This window comes from Rhinoderma darwinii, chromosome 1 (genome assembly GCF_050947455.1).
Source record: "Rhinoderma darwinii isolate aRhiDar2 chromosome 1, aRhiDar2.hap1, whole genome shotgun sequence".
Classification (NCBI taxonomy): Eukaryota; Metazoa; Chordata; class Amphibia; order Anura; family Rhinodermatidae; genus Rhinoderma; species Rhinoderma darwinii.
In genome coordinates, this window is record NC_134687.1 from 380,342,876 (window position 1) to 380,359,559 (window position 16,684).

General features: G+C 41.2%; 1 protein-coding gene across 7 annotated transcripts in view; it reads right to left on the minus strand.

Annotated features, from left to right (window-relative positions):
* Positions 1-16,684, minus strand: part of PRUNE2 (prune homolog 2 with BCH domain) — a 444,626-nt gene that overhangs the window by 69,078 nt on the left and 358,864 nt on the right. For all 7 annotated transcript variants that reach the window (XM_075828260.1, XM_075828248.1, XM_075828238.1 and 4 more), the window contains one exon: positions 7,944-8,120. In XM_075828260.1, the coding sequence (XP_075684375.1) occupies positions 7,944-8,120 (177 nt within the window). The remainder of the gene's footprint in view (positions 1-7,943; positions 8,121-16,684) is intronic.

Below are 16,684 nucleotides of genomic sequence, written 5' to 3' on the forward strand. Positions count from 1 at the left end.
AGCAAATTAACAGCTAGAATGCCAAAGGTCTGCAATGCTGTAATTGCTGCAAATGGAGCATTCTTTGACAAAAGCAAAGTTTGAAGGAGAAAATTATTTCAATTAAAAATCTTTATTTCTAACCTTGTCAATGTCTTGACTATATTTTCTAGTCATTTTGCAACTCATTTGATAAATATAAGTGTGAGTTTTCATGGAAAACACAAAATTGTCTGGGTGACCCCAAACTTTTGAACGGTAGTGTATGTATGTATGTATGTATGTATGTATGTATGTATGTATGTATGTATGTGTAAAGGATCTGCCAGACACAGCTTCTGTGTCGACGACTGTGGTTAATCAGTCTGCATCTGCTCCTAGGTCTGTTAGAGTGACTCAATCTGTTACCACTCAGGCTGGTAGGCAGAGGAGTGGGAGAACCTATCACAGCCTGGCCAGACGGTTATAGCTCCCGCTTTCGGTCTATGTATACCTTCATTTGCTTCTTGTCTTTGCCTGTGATTCTCTCTTGTTTCCTGGCTCTGCTGTTCCAGCTATTACTATTGACATCAGCTTAATTTTGACCCTAGCTTTACTGACTACGCTCCTGCTCTGCGTTTGGTACCTCGTACACTCCTGGTTTGACTCAGCTCGTTCACTACTCTTGTTGCTCACGGTGTTGCCCCATTTCCCTTAGCTTCTGTGTACCCTTGTCTGTTTGTCTCTCGTGCACGTATTGAGCGTAGGGACCGTCGCCCAGTTGTATGCCGTCGCCTAGGACGGGTCATGCAAGTAGGCAGGGACTGAGTGGCGGGTACATTAGGGCTCACCTGTCTGTCTCCTTACCCCTTCATTACAGTATGTATGTATGTATGTATGTATGTATGTATGTATGTATGTATGTATGTATGTAGGTATGTATTTAGGGCTAACATTTGTGGTTCAGGAAGGCCTTGATAAAAGGGATATTTTTAAAACATTAATTCAGTTTTGCTGAGAGTTGCCACACACCATTCATAATTAAGTTGCTTTAGCAACAGACTTCAAACTATTTCTTTTCAAATAACAATGAATGCTGACAAAGTGAAATTTGTATTCTGTTGCTAAAAACAACTGAAGGAATTGTAAAAGACATGCAGTAAATTGCAGTAAAACGAAACCTAAACTTTAACCCCTTAAGGACACAGCCTGTTTTCGCCTCATGGTCCAGGCCAATTTTTTAAAATCTGTCACTTTATGTGGTAATTACTTTGAAATGCTTTTATTGTTTCAAATGATTCTGAGATTGTTTTCTCGTGACACATTGGACTATATGTTAGTTGTAAAATTTGGTTGATACATTCAGTGTTTATTTGTGAAAACACCAAAATGTAGAGAAAATTTGCAAAAACTAGCATTTTTCTAAATTTAAATGTATCTGCTTGTAAGACAGATAGTAATACCACACAAAATAGTTACTAGTTAACATTTCCCATATGTCTACTTTATGTTGGCATCGTTTTTTGAATGTCCTTTTATTTTCTAGGAGGTTACATGGTTTATAACTTTAGCAGCAATTTCTCAAATTTTTAAGAACATTTCCAAAACCTATTTTTTTATGGACTAGTTCAGTTCTGAAGTTGCTTTAAAGAGGCTCTGTCACCAGATTATGCAACCCCTATCTGCTATTGCAGCAGATAGGCGCTGCAATGTAGATTACAGTAACGTTTTTATTTTAAAAAAACGAGCATTTTTGGCCAAGTTATGACCATTTCTCGAGAGATCACGCTGTGTCGTCACTCACCTGCATCGTGTCAGACGAGCGAGGACACCGGCACCAGAGGCTACAGTTGATTCTGCAGCAGCATCAGCGTTTGCAGGTAAGTAGCTACATCGACTTACCTGCTAACGCCGATGCTGCTGCAGAATCAACTGAAGCCTCTGGTGCCGATGTGTCCTCGCTCGTCTGACACGATGCAGAACCTGTGAGTGACGTCACAGCGTGATCTCTCGAGAACACGCTGTGTCTGCACTGCCAGAAGCTGGGCGTTCTGAAGAGAAGTGGATGATACTTCTCATCAGAGCGCCCAGCTAGTAAAAGTATTAAAAACGCCCCGATGTACGCACCTAATACACGCCCACTTGGACTTTTACTTTTAAACACGCCCACTTGGACTTTTGCAAGCCTCATTTGCATAACTACAAAAATGGTCATAACTTGGCCAAAAATGCTCGTTTTTTAAAAATAAAAACGTTACTGTAATCTACATTGCAGCGCCGATCTGCTGCAATAGCAGATAGGGGTTGCAAAATCTGGTGACAGAGCCTCTTTAAGTGCTCTATATATTAGAAACCCCCATAAATCAGGCCATTTTAAAAACGGCACCCTCAAAGTATTCAAAACAGCATTTAGAAAGTTTCTTAATTATTTAGGCTTTTTTAATGCAATTAAAGCAAAGTGTAGGTGAAATTTTTACATTTAATTTTTTTTGCCAAAATTTCATTTTAATCCACTTTTTTCTCTAACACAAAAGGTTTTACCAGAGAAACGCAACTCAATATTTATTGTCTAGATTCTGCAGTTTTTAGAAATAACCCACATGTAGCCCCAGTTTGCTAATGGACTAAAGCACATGTCTCAGAAGCAAAGAAGCACTTAGGGGATTTTGGGGCTGCCCTTTTATTAGAATATATTTTAGGCACCATTTCAGGTTACAAAAGGTCTTGTGGTGCCAAAACATGGGAAACACCCCTAAAAACACACCATTTAGGAATCTACACCCCAATAGGCATTTAGCACTTGCTTGGACATATGACAATGCTTAGGAGATAAAGAGCACATTGCGTATTTGAGGCCTATTTTGGTGATTTTAGCCAACAATTGCAGAGGCTCTGAGGTCGAATAGTAAAACAAACCCCCAAGACCCTCCTTTTGGAAACTGCACAACCTCAAGGCATTTTTTAAGGGGTGCAGTGAGATTTTTGACTTCACAGGGTTTTTTTTAAACTAGAAATTAACGCACAACGAATGGTGCAAAGTGATAATTGGAATTTTCCACTGATATGCCATTTTAGTGCACAATATGTTGTGCCCAGTTTGTGCCACTGCAGACAACTACCTTATAATCTGTGAAGCGAGTTCTCCCAGGTATGAGACTGCTATATATGTGGAAGTATTGAACTGCTGTTTGGGCACACTGTAGGACTCAGAAGGGAAGGAGCGCCATTTGGCTATTGGAGCGCGGATTTTGCTAGGTAGGAGTTCTGTTTGGGGTTTTACTGGTATTTCAGTTTATATAACTTGTGTGGAGTACATCAGGGCATAATAAGAGGGTATAATAATGGGGTAAATAAATGATAATTCATAGATGTGTGGCCAGTGTCGCACTGATAAATGGCGCCCAATCCTATCCCCCTTTTGGAACACTCTGCACATTTTGTGTCTTCATATTCTGAGAGCCAGAACTTTTTTCTTTTTTATTTATTCGCCAAATGAGTTGTGTGAAGGCTTATTTTTATTGCAGGACAATCTGTAGTTTTCATGTAGTTGGTACGATTTAGGGGTATAGCGACTTTTTGATCACTTTTTATTCCTTTTTTTGGCAAGCAAGGTGACCAAAAGCCAGCAATTCTGACATTGTTTTTTTTTTTTTTCGTTTTTTTTCAGTGTTCATTGTTGGCTATAAATGACATTTTTACTTTAATCTGTGGGTCGTTACGATTACGGCGATACTAAATGTATATAGTCTTTTTTTAATATTTTACAGTTTTTGCCCAATAAAATCACTTTTTTTTAAATTATTTATTTTTTGTGTCGCCATATTCTGAGATCCATAACTTTTTTATTTTTCTGTCACAAAAGCTGTGGTATGTCTTGTTTGGAGCGGGATGGGCTGTGGTTTTTATTGGTACAATTTTTGGGACTTTTTTTGGGACTTTTTGATCACATTTTATTTTATGATTTGGGAGGGGTGTTGACCAAATAATAGCAATTCTGGAATAGAGACGCAGAAATACCAAATATGTGTACATTTTTTTTAATGTTTTTAGTTTATTCCTATAATAAAAGACTTATTATGGAAAAAAGACGGTTAATGTTTTTTTAACTTAAAACTTTTATTTTTATACTTTTGCACAACCTTTTTATTTACTTTTTTGTAACTTTTTTTTTTTGTCGGACTAGGGGACTTGAAGGCATGAAGCCCTGATCACTATTCTAATACACTGCACGACCTACATAGTGCATTGTATTAGAGCTGTCAGTTATACACTGACAGCAAGGCTGTTAGGCTCTGCCTCCAGGCAGGGCCTAATAGGCTTCCGTACTTGGCAGACGAGGAGGCCATTGTTAGGCCTCCGGTTACCATAGTAACCATCGGCACCCCCGCGATTGCGTTGTGGGGGTGCCGATCAGCTAGTTACCACCTAGATGCAGCGGTTGCTCTTGATTGCTGCATCTAAGGGGTTAATCGGCTGGATCAGACGCTAGCTCTTGTCCTGGCTGTTACAGCAGGGTGTCAGCAGTAATATACAGCTGACACCTGCTGGTGATGGCGTGGGCTCAGCTTCTGATCCGGCTCCATCACTGCCAAGTACAGTTACGTGCTATGGCTTTAAGTACCTAACTGCAGCGACGTAACTGTACGTGGCATCTCGTTAATGGGTTAAAGGGGTTAAAACCTGCAAAATAACAAACTTTCTTATAGTCCACCACCACCATGAATGCTGATGTGACTTCCAAAGTGCCGACACATAAGGTGACAACCAATCATTAGCCCTAGTGGAGATCTCACTATGGACAGTACATCACCGTTCACAGGCATAATTGCTTTTCACGGTCACCTGACGTGTCCTTACTTTGGATGTCACTATCGCGTGGCAGTATTAGTAAAACTATCCTCCAAATTTGCATTGAAAACTTGTATGTCATAATAGTTAATAGCTGGCGTTGGCATTACTAACGACTAGGGGGAGCTATTTCAGTGTTGGAGTGCCTTCTTCTTTTTTACTACTCTATAAGACTACCATACACATGTTTGACAGACCTGCAGAAGGAAACAGAAAAGGGCAGAGAAGAATTTGTGCAAACTTGTATACCGCCCGTGACTTCATAATGCCTGACTATGCTTGTAACTTTGTGTCCCTAATTACTGTATTTGTGGAAGGGCTCCTCTGGAGTAAAGACTATTAGGACGGCAGCAGGGGCGTAGCTAAAGGCTCATGGGCCCGGGTGCAAGAATTCAGCTTGGGCCCCCCTACCACTCCCCAACACCACCATCATCATCAGACCACTGCGCGCGCCTATGCCCAGACGCCTTGCCCAACAGCCACTATAGTATAATGCCCCCACACAGTATAATGCCCCATAACGTATAATGCCCCCCCATAACAGCCCCATACCGTATAATGCTCCCCATACAGTATAATGCCCCAATATGTGCATAATAGAAAAATTGCATAATTACTTACCTATCCCGTTCCCACGTCGGGTGGAGGATCCTTCGCCTCCTCCGGTGTGTACTATGAGTGACTCGGCGCAGACAGGCGTGATGATGTCGCTACATCCCGCCAGCCTGTGTCGAGCCGCTCAGGGCACAGTGAATGCTGGATCAAGGAGATGTCAGCTCCTTGCTCCAGTATTGAATGGAACCAGGACCTCGGTGAGTGACTCGCGACCTCCCGGAGGTCTTCACACGAACCCCCAAGGGGACGCGACCCACAGTGTAGGGATGTCACGATACCAAAATTTGGACTTCGATACCGATACTTCGTTTACTTTGTGAACAGTAATAAAAAAAAAAAAGTTCTTTCGTTTTCTGATGTGAGGCGCGTGGTGTGATGCTGAATTTTGAATGTGCCCCACATTAATAGTAATTAACCCCATCATTTTTCTCAGTCATAATGGGTTAATGTGTGAGGTACATGATGGGGTTAATTACTATTAGGCCGGGTTTACACGAGTGTGTGCGTTTTGCGCACGCAAAAATTGCGTCGTTTTGCGCGCGCAAAAGGCACTTAACAGCTCCGTGTGTCATCAGCATATGATGCGTGGCTGCGTGATTTTCGCGCAGCCGCCATCATTATGACACTCCGTTTGGATGTTTGTAAACAGAAAAGCACGTGGTGCTTTTCTGTTTTCATTCATCCTGTACACTGCTGTTGCGCGAATCACGCTTGTCCCACGGAAGTGCTTCCGTGTGGAATGCGTGGTTTTCACGCACCCATTGACTTCAATGGGTGCGTGATGCACGAACAGCGCACAAATATAGGACATGTCGTGCGTTTCAAGCAGCGGACATACGCTGCGTGAAAATCACGCACCTGTCTGCACGGCCCCATAGACTAATATAGGTCCCTGCGACGCCCGTGAAAATCACGCACCTGTCTGCACGGCCCCATAGACTAATATAGGTCCCTGCGACGCGCGTGAAAATCACGTGCGTCGCACGGGCGTATAACACGCTTGTGTAAATGAGCCCTGAATGTGAGGAACATGGAGGTTAAATTTATCATCACACTTCGTGCCCCACAATAAGTGATAGAAAGCAGTTTTTATTTTATTTTTTTACAGCGCATACATCATAAATGATGCAAAAAAAATGTTGTGCAGGTTATTACGGCCGCGCCAATATTGATTATGTGTATGTTTTATGTATTGAGACTTATTTTAATGTTTATTGTAAAAAAGGTGAATGTGTATTTTTTTTATTTAACATTACTTTGTTTTTACTTTATTTTTAAACTTTAATGTACTGACATATATCCCAGTACATTAGCCTGTGTGCTGATAGCACACAGGCAGTTGTTAGGACATACCTAAGTATGCCCTAACAACAGGAAATATGGTAAGAAAGCCCTGGGGTCCTTCAATGGACCCTGGGCTGTCTGCCCATATATGGTATGGCCCTCGATCGCGTCACAGGAATTCCCTGTGACACGATCCAGGGGCATCTCCCCTTCTCATTTTCCCCTGAATGCTGCAGTCTACTGTGATTGCAGCATTCAGGAGAATAGCGGCGGAGATGAGCGGTTTCTCTGATCTCCGCCGTTATAAAGCGGGGCTGCGGCTGTGTAATACAACCATTGCCCCGCTCCTGACAGGAAGTGCAGGCGCGGTCAGCATGAGGAGATGCGGCCGGCGCTGCACTAATGAGCGGTGGTTCAGGCACTGAAGACAGAACACGGGGGTGTTTTGTAGCGCGCCCACCATGTTCTGTCTTCAGTGCCGTAGCTCATTAGTGCAGCGCCGGCCGCATCGCATCATCCTGACCCCGCGCACATGTCAGGACTCAGGAGCGGGGCAGTGACTGTATCACTCAGCCGCAGCCCCGCTCTCATACTTGTGTACTATACTGTATTGTGTTGGATTGTGCAGTTTGCGGTGGAGAGAGGAGGGGGGCCTGTGATTTAACGCCCCCCTCTCCACCGCAAACAGCACAATACAATACAACACAATACATTACAAGACATTACATTACAAGTTACAATACAATACATTACATCACAATACATTACATTCCAGACTGCAGTTTACCTGGAGTCCTCCGCACCGACTATTCCATTCCACAGTCTGGAAGCCGTGTCACGTCACAACACGGTCACATGGTACACTAAGTGTACCATGTGACCGTAACCAGGAAGTGCCGGCTTGGCACAGAAGATTTCTTTAGGAAGCGTGCTGTATGGCAACGGGGGCCCGTGGGCACCCCAGGCTTAGGGGCCCGGTCGCAAGTGCGACCGCTGCGACCCCTATAGCTACGCCACTGGACGGCAGACTGTCAGGAACATTCATGAGCACATATAAATTTGCAGAAGGCAGTGGGGCACTTTTAATCTCATCTATGGGATTATTTTATGGAAAGTAATGATATGTACCTACCCTGACCTTATAACTGAAAACATCCATTATTTATGTCTAATGTATATTTAAAAGGAGCATGAAGTGAAATATATAGGTGTTTCTATTTTAGCAAATGTTTCCATACCTCCGTGTGATATCACTTTCTTGTATGGCTCAATGACTTTCATATCAATTCGCTGTTCTTGATCACCAATGATGACAGTCCTCCATAACTTATTATCGGCTCTCTCTTCTTCTGCTGTGTATTCTTGGATAGATTCAAAATCTCCTTGAAGTGAGTGGCCAAGTGCAGGACGATCATCTAAGATAAATGTAATTATTTAACCAAACAATGAGATTTACAACATAAATTTGTTAGAACGTAAAACCATTTCAATCCAACATAACCAAATGGTTTTCTTGTTGTGCATTTGATTCTCAGACCATTCCTTCACCTTGTCAGTCTACTTTACTTGCCTTCTATTAAACATTTTTTCTATCACACTTGAACCATTACAGCTTTTTCTAGAAGTGAGAAATAGGGGCAGCCATTGGCATTACAAATACATTCCTCAACATTGAAATTGCATCACCAAGAAGGGCAAGCCGTAAGGTTATGCAAATCGAGGAAGTAGCAGGCAGGTGTCACTAAGATCTGCAAATGATCAACCTTTCCAGCACCTAGCTCCAATCTGTGGCACGTGGGAGGCGCGTAAAACCAGATTGCATGCAAAGTTTTTTAGCCACATGAAACCTCAAAAATCGGATCAAGTGGTGTGGGACGATTGTGCGATACCTCCTGTTCGTCGATGAGCCAGTTATCGCTACTCGTCGCAAACCTAGAGACCTTGGTTTATTACTCAGGCAGATCACTACGCGCCTAGGCTGAGATGTCAGCACTGTTCAACATTGCGTGTCCCGGAGGTTGGAAGAAGTAGGACAGGAATGACAACAAGAGGTGCGTGAAGGCGAACCTCCTCACAGACGGATCATCTGATTGGAAGAATGGCATGTAGTAATCCATTCTGTACTGCAAGTGAAATTGGATGTCACATCCCAAGCTTAGGGCGGCAACCAGTGTCGACACAAACCATCAGAAGGTGTTTGCACGACATTGGGCTACGAGCCAGACATCCAGCTACAGGTGTTCCAATGACCACACGCCGCTCTCAAAGGCTATAATAGTGCACAGCAAGACGGCAATGGAGGCTGGCATGGAGGTCCATCCTCTTTAACGATGAGTACTGCTTTTGTCTCGGGCGCAATGATAGACGGAGATTGGTCTGGGCACCCCGTGGTAAACGCCATGAAGAGGCCTTCACAAGAGAACGTCACACCGGTCCTACTCCTGGGATTATGGTATGGGGTGGCATAATGTACGGTAGTCGGACCCCTCTAATCTTCATTTCAGGTATACTAACAGCTCAGCGTTACATTGATTTGGTCGTGGAACTAGTGATACGGCCATTTCTCCAAAGTGTCCCAGAAGCCGTTTTTCAACAGGACAACACCAGGCCGCATGTTGCTCGTGCTACTGTGAGCAGCCTGTGTGGCCTAAACATGCTACCATGACCTGCAGCGTCTTCGGAATAGTTTCCCATCAAGCACATCTGGGACATCATTGTTCGGCAATTGCACAGGGAGCTGCCTACAGCCAATCTTGATGATTTGCGTGATCAAGTGCATTCAGCGTGGCATAACATTCCTCAGACAACCATCAATAACCTCATTGATAGAATGCCGAGGCGTATAAGTGTGTGTATTTCTGCATGTGGCGTTGATACTCAATACTGAATAAATCAAGATGTTTGGAATATTGTGTTTCGATTTTCTTATCATTTGCTTATCATTAACATGTCTATCGATCCTGTGATTTTCACAATTCCAAAACTTTTCCTTCTTGGTGTTGCAATTTCAATGTTGAGGAGTGTAGAAACTGTTATTAGGTTGTATTAATACTAGTGTGGCGCATGGTTAACCCTTTACTGACCACCAATACGCCTTTTCACGGCGGCCCAGTCTAAGTCCTGCACGGGTGTTCCGTGCAGGCTGGAGCGAGTGCTGGGCTGTCTGATGACAGCTGGTCTCCTGCTCCAACGACCACGATTGAACTTTACTTAGATTGCGGCCGTTTAACCCATTAAATGCCGCGGTCAATAGTGACCGCAGCATTTAGCTCCCTCTGCCACCCATCGGCCTGATAAAAGCCCCCAGCTCTGCCCTGGGCATATGCCTATTAGGACACGCCAGAGGCACGTCCTAATAGATTGCCTGTCTTTTTACACTGACAGGCAATAATGCTTTGGTATACTAAGCATTATAGCAGCGATCTAAAGATCGCATAGTAAAGTCCCCTAGTGGGACTAAAAAAGTAAGTAAGTAATGTGAAATAAAAATTATTAATAAAAATGACAGTAAAAAAAGTGGTTTTATTTAGTAAAAGTGTATAAAATAAATAAAAGTACACATATATGGTATCACCGTGACCGTAATGACCCAAACAATAAAGTTAATATGTCATTTAAACCGCAAGATAAACACTGTAAAAATGCAAAACACAATGGCGAAATTGCTATTTTTTTCCATTGCCCCCCAAAAAAAGTCATAATAAAAGTTAATCAGTAAGTTCCATGTACCCCAAAACAGTACTAATCAAAACTACATCTTGTCCCACAAAAAACAAGCACTCATATCACTACATTGATGGAAAAATACAAAAATTACGGCTCTTGGAAACCGACGATGCAAAAACAAATAATTTTAGTTCAAAAGTGTTTTTATTGTGCAAATGTCGTGAAACATAAAAAACCACCACATATGTGGTATCGCCGTAATCGTACCGACCCATAGAATGAAGGTAACATGTTATTTACTCCGCACAGTGAACGGCGTGAATTTAAAACGCATAGAACAATGCCAGAATTTCAGGGATTTTTTCTTTCCCCCCCAAAAAAAGTTAATAAAAGTTACTAAAAAAATTATATGTTCCCTAAAATGGTGCCATTAAAAAGTACAACTAATTCCGCAAAAAACAGTCCTCATACAGCTATGTCGACGGAAAAATAAAAAAGTTATAGATCTTTGAGTGCAACTATAGAAAAACGAAAAAAAAAAATAGCTTAGTCATTAGGGCCTAAAATAGGCTGGTCACTAAGGGGTTAAAATTCGTGCAGCAAAACAGTACTGGTTTTACTGAAAATTGCTGACGTTTTTAAGTTCAGCTTTTGGCTGCTCAGCATTTACAGGTGTATCACATAGTGCGACCGAATAACCTGGTAAAAGGTTGGGGTCGTGTTGTCTAAGGCTTTATGCACACTGCATAGTGTGCATGGATCCTGGGCATTGCTTCTAGAATATCTGCGTAATATGAAATGCAATGAAACATGTCACAATTTGTTTTTACTGAGGATTCCATACGAACCATATACATTTGGAGGTATACCGAGGCATACCACAGTACAGTATGGGCCCTTCAATTTTCATAGGTGATTGTTGAGGCTTTGTTCAACTCTGAAATTGTATGGAGTCATAATACACGCATGTGTCTATATATGTGGGTGTGGGCTGTATGGGTTTAGGAAACAATGGCTGCTACTAATCTCATACAACCCTTTTAAGACCTGCACAAAAAAGAGCAGTCAAAGATAACTTTCTGCAGAAATGTCTTGCTGTAATAAAAAATAATACAAAAGTATATTCATGTAAAAAGATCTCTGTCAGTTAATGGGAACATTCTTGTCTACATTTAGAAGCTGAATACCTTGCAGACCTAATATTTCTCACAGCTAAGACCTTGAAAATGGTGAGGAATTGAAACAAAAAGTTTGTTAGGAATTTGCATTGATTTTCTTAAAACAGTAATTAAAGATGTATTCCTAGTTTAGACATTTATGGTTTGCTCGTCTGTTCCGTAACTCCCATAGATCAGGATAGAGAGAGCACGTGCACATACCCAGCCACCTCTCCATTCATTTTCCACATTGATGCGGTGGGCGGTCGCGCGGGGGCTGTCCCAGGGACAGGGGTCACCTTTCTGAAGATAGGTGCTGTCCCAAGGCTGGGAACTGCATCCCATCCCTTGGTTGAACTTGATGGACATGTGTCTTTTTTCAACCGTACTATGTAAGTATGTAACAATGTATCTATTAGACATTTTTAGCATATCCCTTGGATAAGCCATACATGTGTAAGTTGGTAATAACTCCTAAAGGTTTATTTACTTAAAACTGTCAACCCCTTTAAAAAGAGCAAGATTGGAAAATCATGGCTGCTTTTTTCCAAAAACAGTGCCACATCTGTCCACAGGTTATGTGTGATACTGCAACTTTACCCCATTCCGTTCAATGTAGCTGAGCTGTAACACCAGACAAGCAGCCGTGTTTTTCTAATAATGTAATAATGCACAATGGCCAGTTTAATTTTTCTGACTGAACTTTTTTTTAATTTGTATCTGTAAATAAATCTTATCTTTGATAAGTTGTTTGTATGTAGAACCTGCTTTCACCACTGCCATAAAAGCCCTTTAAACCCATCAATGTAGTTCACTAGGCGTTGTCTTTCTAGTTACAGTTAATTCTTTCTCGATCCTGTGCCAGGAAAACCACAATAATCTATGAATGACTATATAATTACAAGATTGAATTATGGGAATTATGAAATTCGTGTACGCCCAGTTCCAAAGTCATTGACAATTCAGAGTGTGAACAAACAAAACAAAGCTTCTGTTGACCACATTACCTATATAAAGCTGCCATTTCACAATCACATATACTATATTTCCATGTAGAATTAACAACCCTCTCCTAGTTACCATACTCTACTGCTCCAGAGGAAAAAGGTCAAATAATAGCAAACAAAGGAGCAATTGTAGGGGCAGAAACAGAAGAATTGGCCAATTAGAAGGCCATCTGATTTATCAGCCCTTCATAGTTTCGTCTTCCAGACAAATATTGAAATAGGCTTTTGTTCTCAAATTTAGCATTCTTTGGCATGCTCCAGTCTAGTTGACAAGCGCTAGCAGGTTACATCTCAAGTCTTACGTAAAAGATGGAAGATATAGACAGGATTAAATGCGGTTTAATCATCCAATTCCAAAATGAACATTTAACCCGTGTGTGCTCTACATGTTCTGCAGATTCCCAAGCTTTACCAACACTTTCCTTTATAAATCCGTGATAAAGTATCCCATTATTCAAGAAAATTTCAATCGTAATTCTTATTATTATTCACTTTAATGGTCAGACATCTCAGCATGCTATGAAAATGTGTTTGATGCGTTCCAGACAACATTCTTTGAGTTATCCTGATCTGAGAAGTTGGCATCACAAAACTTCCCAAAGAAGTTGTTACTCGGCTTTCCTACAGTCCTTAATAGAAAATATACCCAATGGTGTAGTGATATGTACTGAAATATCATGCAATTGCGTATTTAAGCCAACGTGAAATTCAAAAGAATTCTAGAAATTCAGGGGAATTATCTTGGTAGCCATTTTTCACCGAAATTTCATAAAAATTGATATTTTCCTGAAGTGACTAGACAGAAGTTTTAATAGCTTCATAAAAGATGACAACATAAGGCCTTTGTTCTTTGGTAATAGTTTAATTATGTATAAAGGCGAATGAAATAAGGGAATGTCCAGACACTTTAGGGTTCCTAATGTGTCCACAATTAATGACCTCCTGTTGGTCTAGTGAACTGAACATAGATCATCATAGGGTCAGGGACGTAGCTATATGGGGTGCAGTGGTAGCATTCGCACCAGGGTCCTGGTGCCAGAGCTGGCCTAAGGGCCTCTGCCACATAAGTAGACACCTGCATTAAAAATGGCATATGGTAGATGGGGGGCCTGTTACAGATTTTGCATTGAGGCCCCGGAGCGTCAAGTTACACCTCTTAATAGGTACTTTTGATGATTTAAGTTCAGTTCAGTAGATGCGGCCGTGTCAAACTAGCCTAAGGACCCTTTTGCACATGACCTTCAGGAGATCTGCTCTCCGTACTGCAAGTCTTTTTAGAACAAAAGGAGGATCAGTGCTTGGCACAAAGGAGAGGGGAAACATTCCCAAACATCTCCTTAGGGAATGTCCTCCCTTGTGTCGAGATCTAAAAGGTAATGTTTCCAATCATCATTTTGTCTAAAAAGACTTACAGGAGAACAGATCTTCTGAACACAGGGCCTAAAGACCCTATTACATCGGCCGATTTTAGCCGGTGCAGCGAGCGCCGATCCACGAGACATCGTTGATCGGCGCTCGTTTGCTCCTGTCACAAGGAGCTATATATGGGGACGAGTGGTCATTACTACGATCGCTTGTCCCCATACATTATTATCATGCCGGCAGTGCATCTCCCTGTTTACAAAGGGAGATGTGCTGCCGGCAACGATAATATTTTACTTTTTTAAAACGATACGAAAAACAGATGAACAAGCATTTGCACGTTCATCTGGAGATCGCTGCCCTGTTTACATAGGGCAATTATCAGCAACGAACGGTTTGTGAACGCTTGTCTGCCTGATAATCGCCCAGTGTAAAATCCCCTTAACGTTAGTGCTCCTATTATCTATATTTCATTACTAGACCTTGGTTAACCTTGATACATGTAATTAATAAATAACTTTTATGGCTTTATAAAAAGTAAAACTGTAATCATTTCTCTAAAAAGCTGTAGTACTTTAACCCCGTTTTTATAAAATTTAATATACTACATTATATTTTATTGTCCATAACGAACTTGCCTCAAATCTAAATGTAACTGTGTACACAGATAACATCACAATACATGGCAGGCAAAACAGAAAATGCTCGAAAGATTAGATCATTGAGAGCACTTTTTGACTGTTTTATAAGGCTGGCCCCCTTATGTTCAAATATTATTTGTTCCCTTTTGCCAGCTTGTAAATATAAATAGATTGTAAATGATAACCAATAGATATTAATAACAGATGTCAAACCATCCATAAGAATGGGTGTATATTTTTTGCTCATTTTCATAACCAAAAATCTTTTATCTTTTAGGCCAATTATATATTCACTTTTATTCGTGTTGTTATATATTACAAATTGTTCATTTCTTAATAATGAATGATTTACCTAATAAACTATTCAATGTATACAAAGTTCAAGCCCCATCAGTGAGTTACAGGTTACAGCAAAGAGGTAAATAATATCACATCAGAATTTTTTTGGGGATTTTTGAATGTTTGTTTTTCACTCCCCGCATTCCAAGAGCCATAACTTTTTTTATTTTTCCGTCAATAGAGGGGTCTGAGGGCTTATTTTTTTGCGGGAGGAGTTGTAGTTTCTTTTGGTACCATTTATAGTTCCATATAATGTACTGGCAAACGGAAAAAAAAATTCTTTGCAGGCTGAAGTTGGTAAAAAAAATGTGATTCTTCAATTGTTTTTTAGGTTTTGTTTTTACGGCTTTCACTGTGCGGTAAAAACGACAACTTATCTTTATTCTGTGGCTCAATACGATTATGGTGATACCAAATGTATTTTTTTTTTATATTTTACTACTTTTATTGATAATAAACTTTTTGTTAAAAAAAAAAATGTTTTGTGTTGCCACATTCTGAGAGCCATAAGTTTTTTATTTTTTCACCGATTGAGTGGTGTGAGGGCTTATTTTTTGCGGGACGAGCTGTAGATTTTATTGGTACCATTTTTTGGTATGTAAAACGTGTTGATCATTTTTTATTACATTTTGTTTTACAGCTAAGTTGACATTTTTTACAGCGTTCACCGTGCACATTAAATAATGCTATACTGTAATAGTTCAGACTTTTACGGATGCAGCGATATCAATTTTGTTAACTTTTTTTATTTTTTACATTACGTTAGGGGGAAAATGTTTTGTTTTTTTTAACTTTACATTTTTTTTTTTTTCACGACTAAACTTTTTTTTACACACTTTATTAGCCCCCCTAGGGGCAGTGGCGGATTAAGAAGACCATGGGCCCTGGGCTGTTACCCAAACTTGGGCCCCCCTTCTCCACCGCCACCCTGCCGCGCCGTAACTATTGCTAACACTACCTTTTTGCAGAAGCATTAACAAATGGGTGTTACAATTCCCCTTTCACAGGGCTGTGTCCCTACATACTGACAGTGTCACACTGTGCAGGGACACAGCGCCAAACCCCCATGTAGACAGCGCCACACACACCCCCTGTAGATAGCGCCACACACACAGAACCCCCTGTAGAGAGCGTCACACAGCCCCCTATAGAGAGCATCACACAGCCCTCCTATAGATAGCATCACACTGCCCTCCTATAGATAGCATCACACTGCCCCCTATAGATAGCATCACACAGCACTCCCCCTTATATATAGTGCCACACAGCGCTCCCCCCTTGTATATAGTGCTACACAGCGTCGCTACACTGCAGCCCTGGGATTACATTTTATCCCATATGACTGCTGCAGTCTGTGATTGGCTGCAGCGGTCACATGTGGTGAAACGTCATCCCAGGAGGCCGGCCCGGACGAAGAAACAGAATTCTGGGCAAGTATAAGATTTTTATTTTTTCTAAATTGCGTTTTTACATAACAACTGCTATCTGTTGCAGGTTTTACCTCCCCATTGAATAAAATGGGGAAACAAATAAGCAGCGTTTACGCAAATACAATTGACATGCTGCAGAATAAAAAACCGCACCGCAGGTCAATTTCTGAGCTTTTTTTTTCCCCACTTATCATTTACGCAGAGTGTGATGAGAATTGTTCACATCTAATCTACTCTGCTGCTACTGTATTAGGGCTTGTCCACACTTAACGTAATTACTGTGTATTTTCCACCCGGAAAATACGCAGAATACAGTAGCAGCAAAGATTTCCCAAATCTCATCCAGACGCTGCGTAAAATTTCCGACCAGACATTTT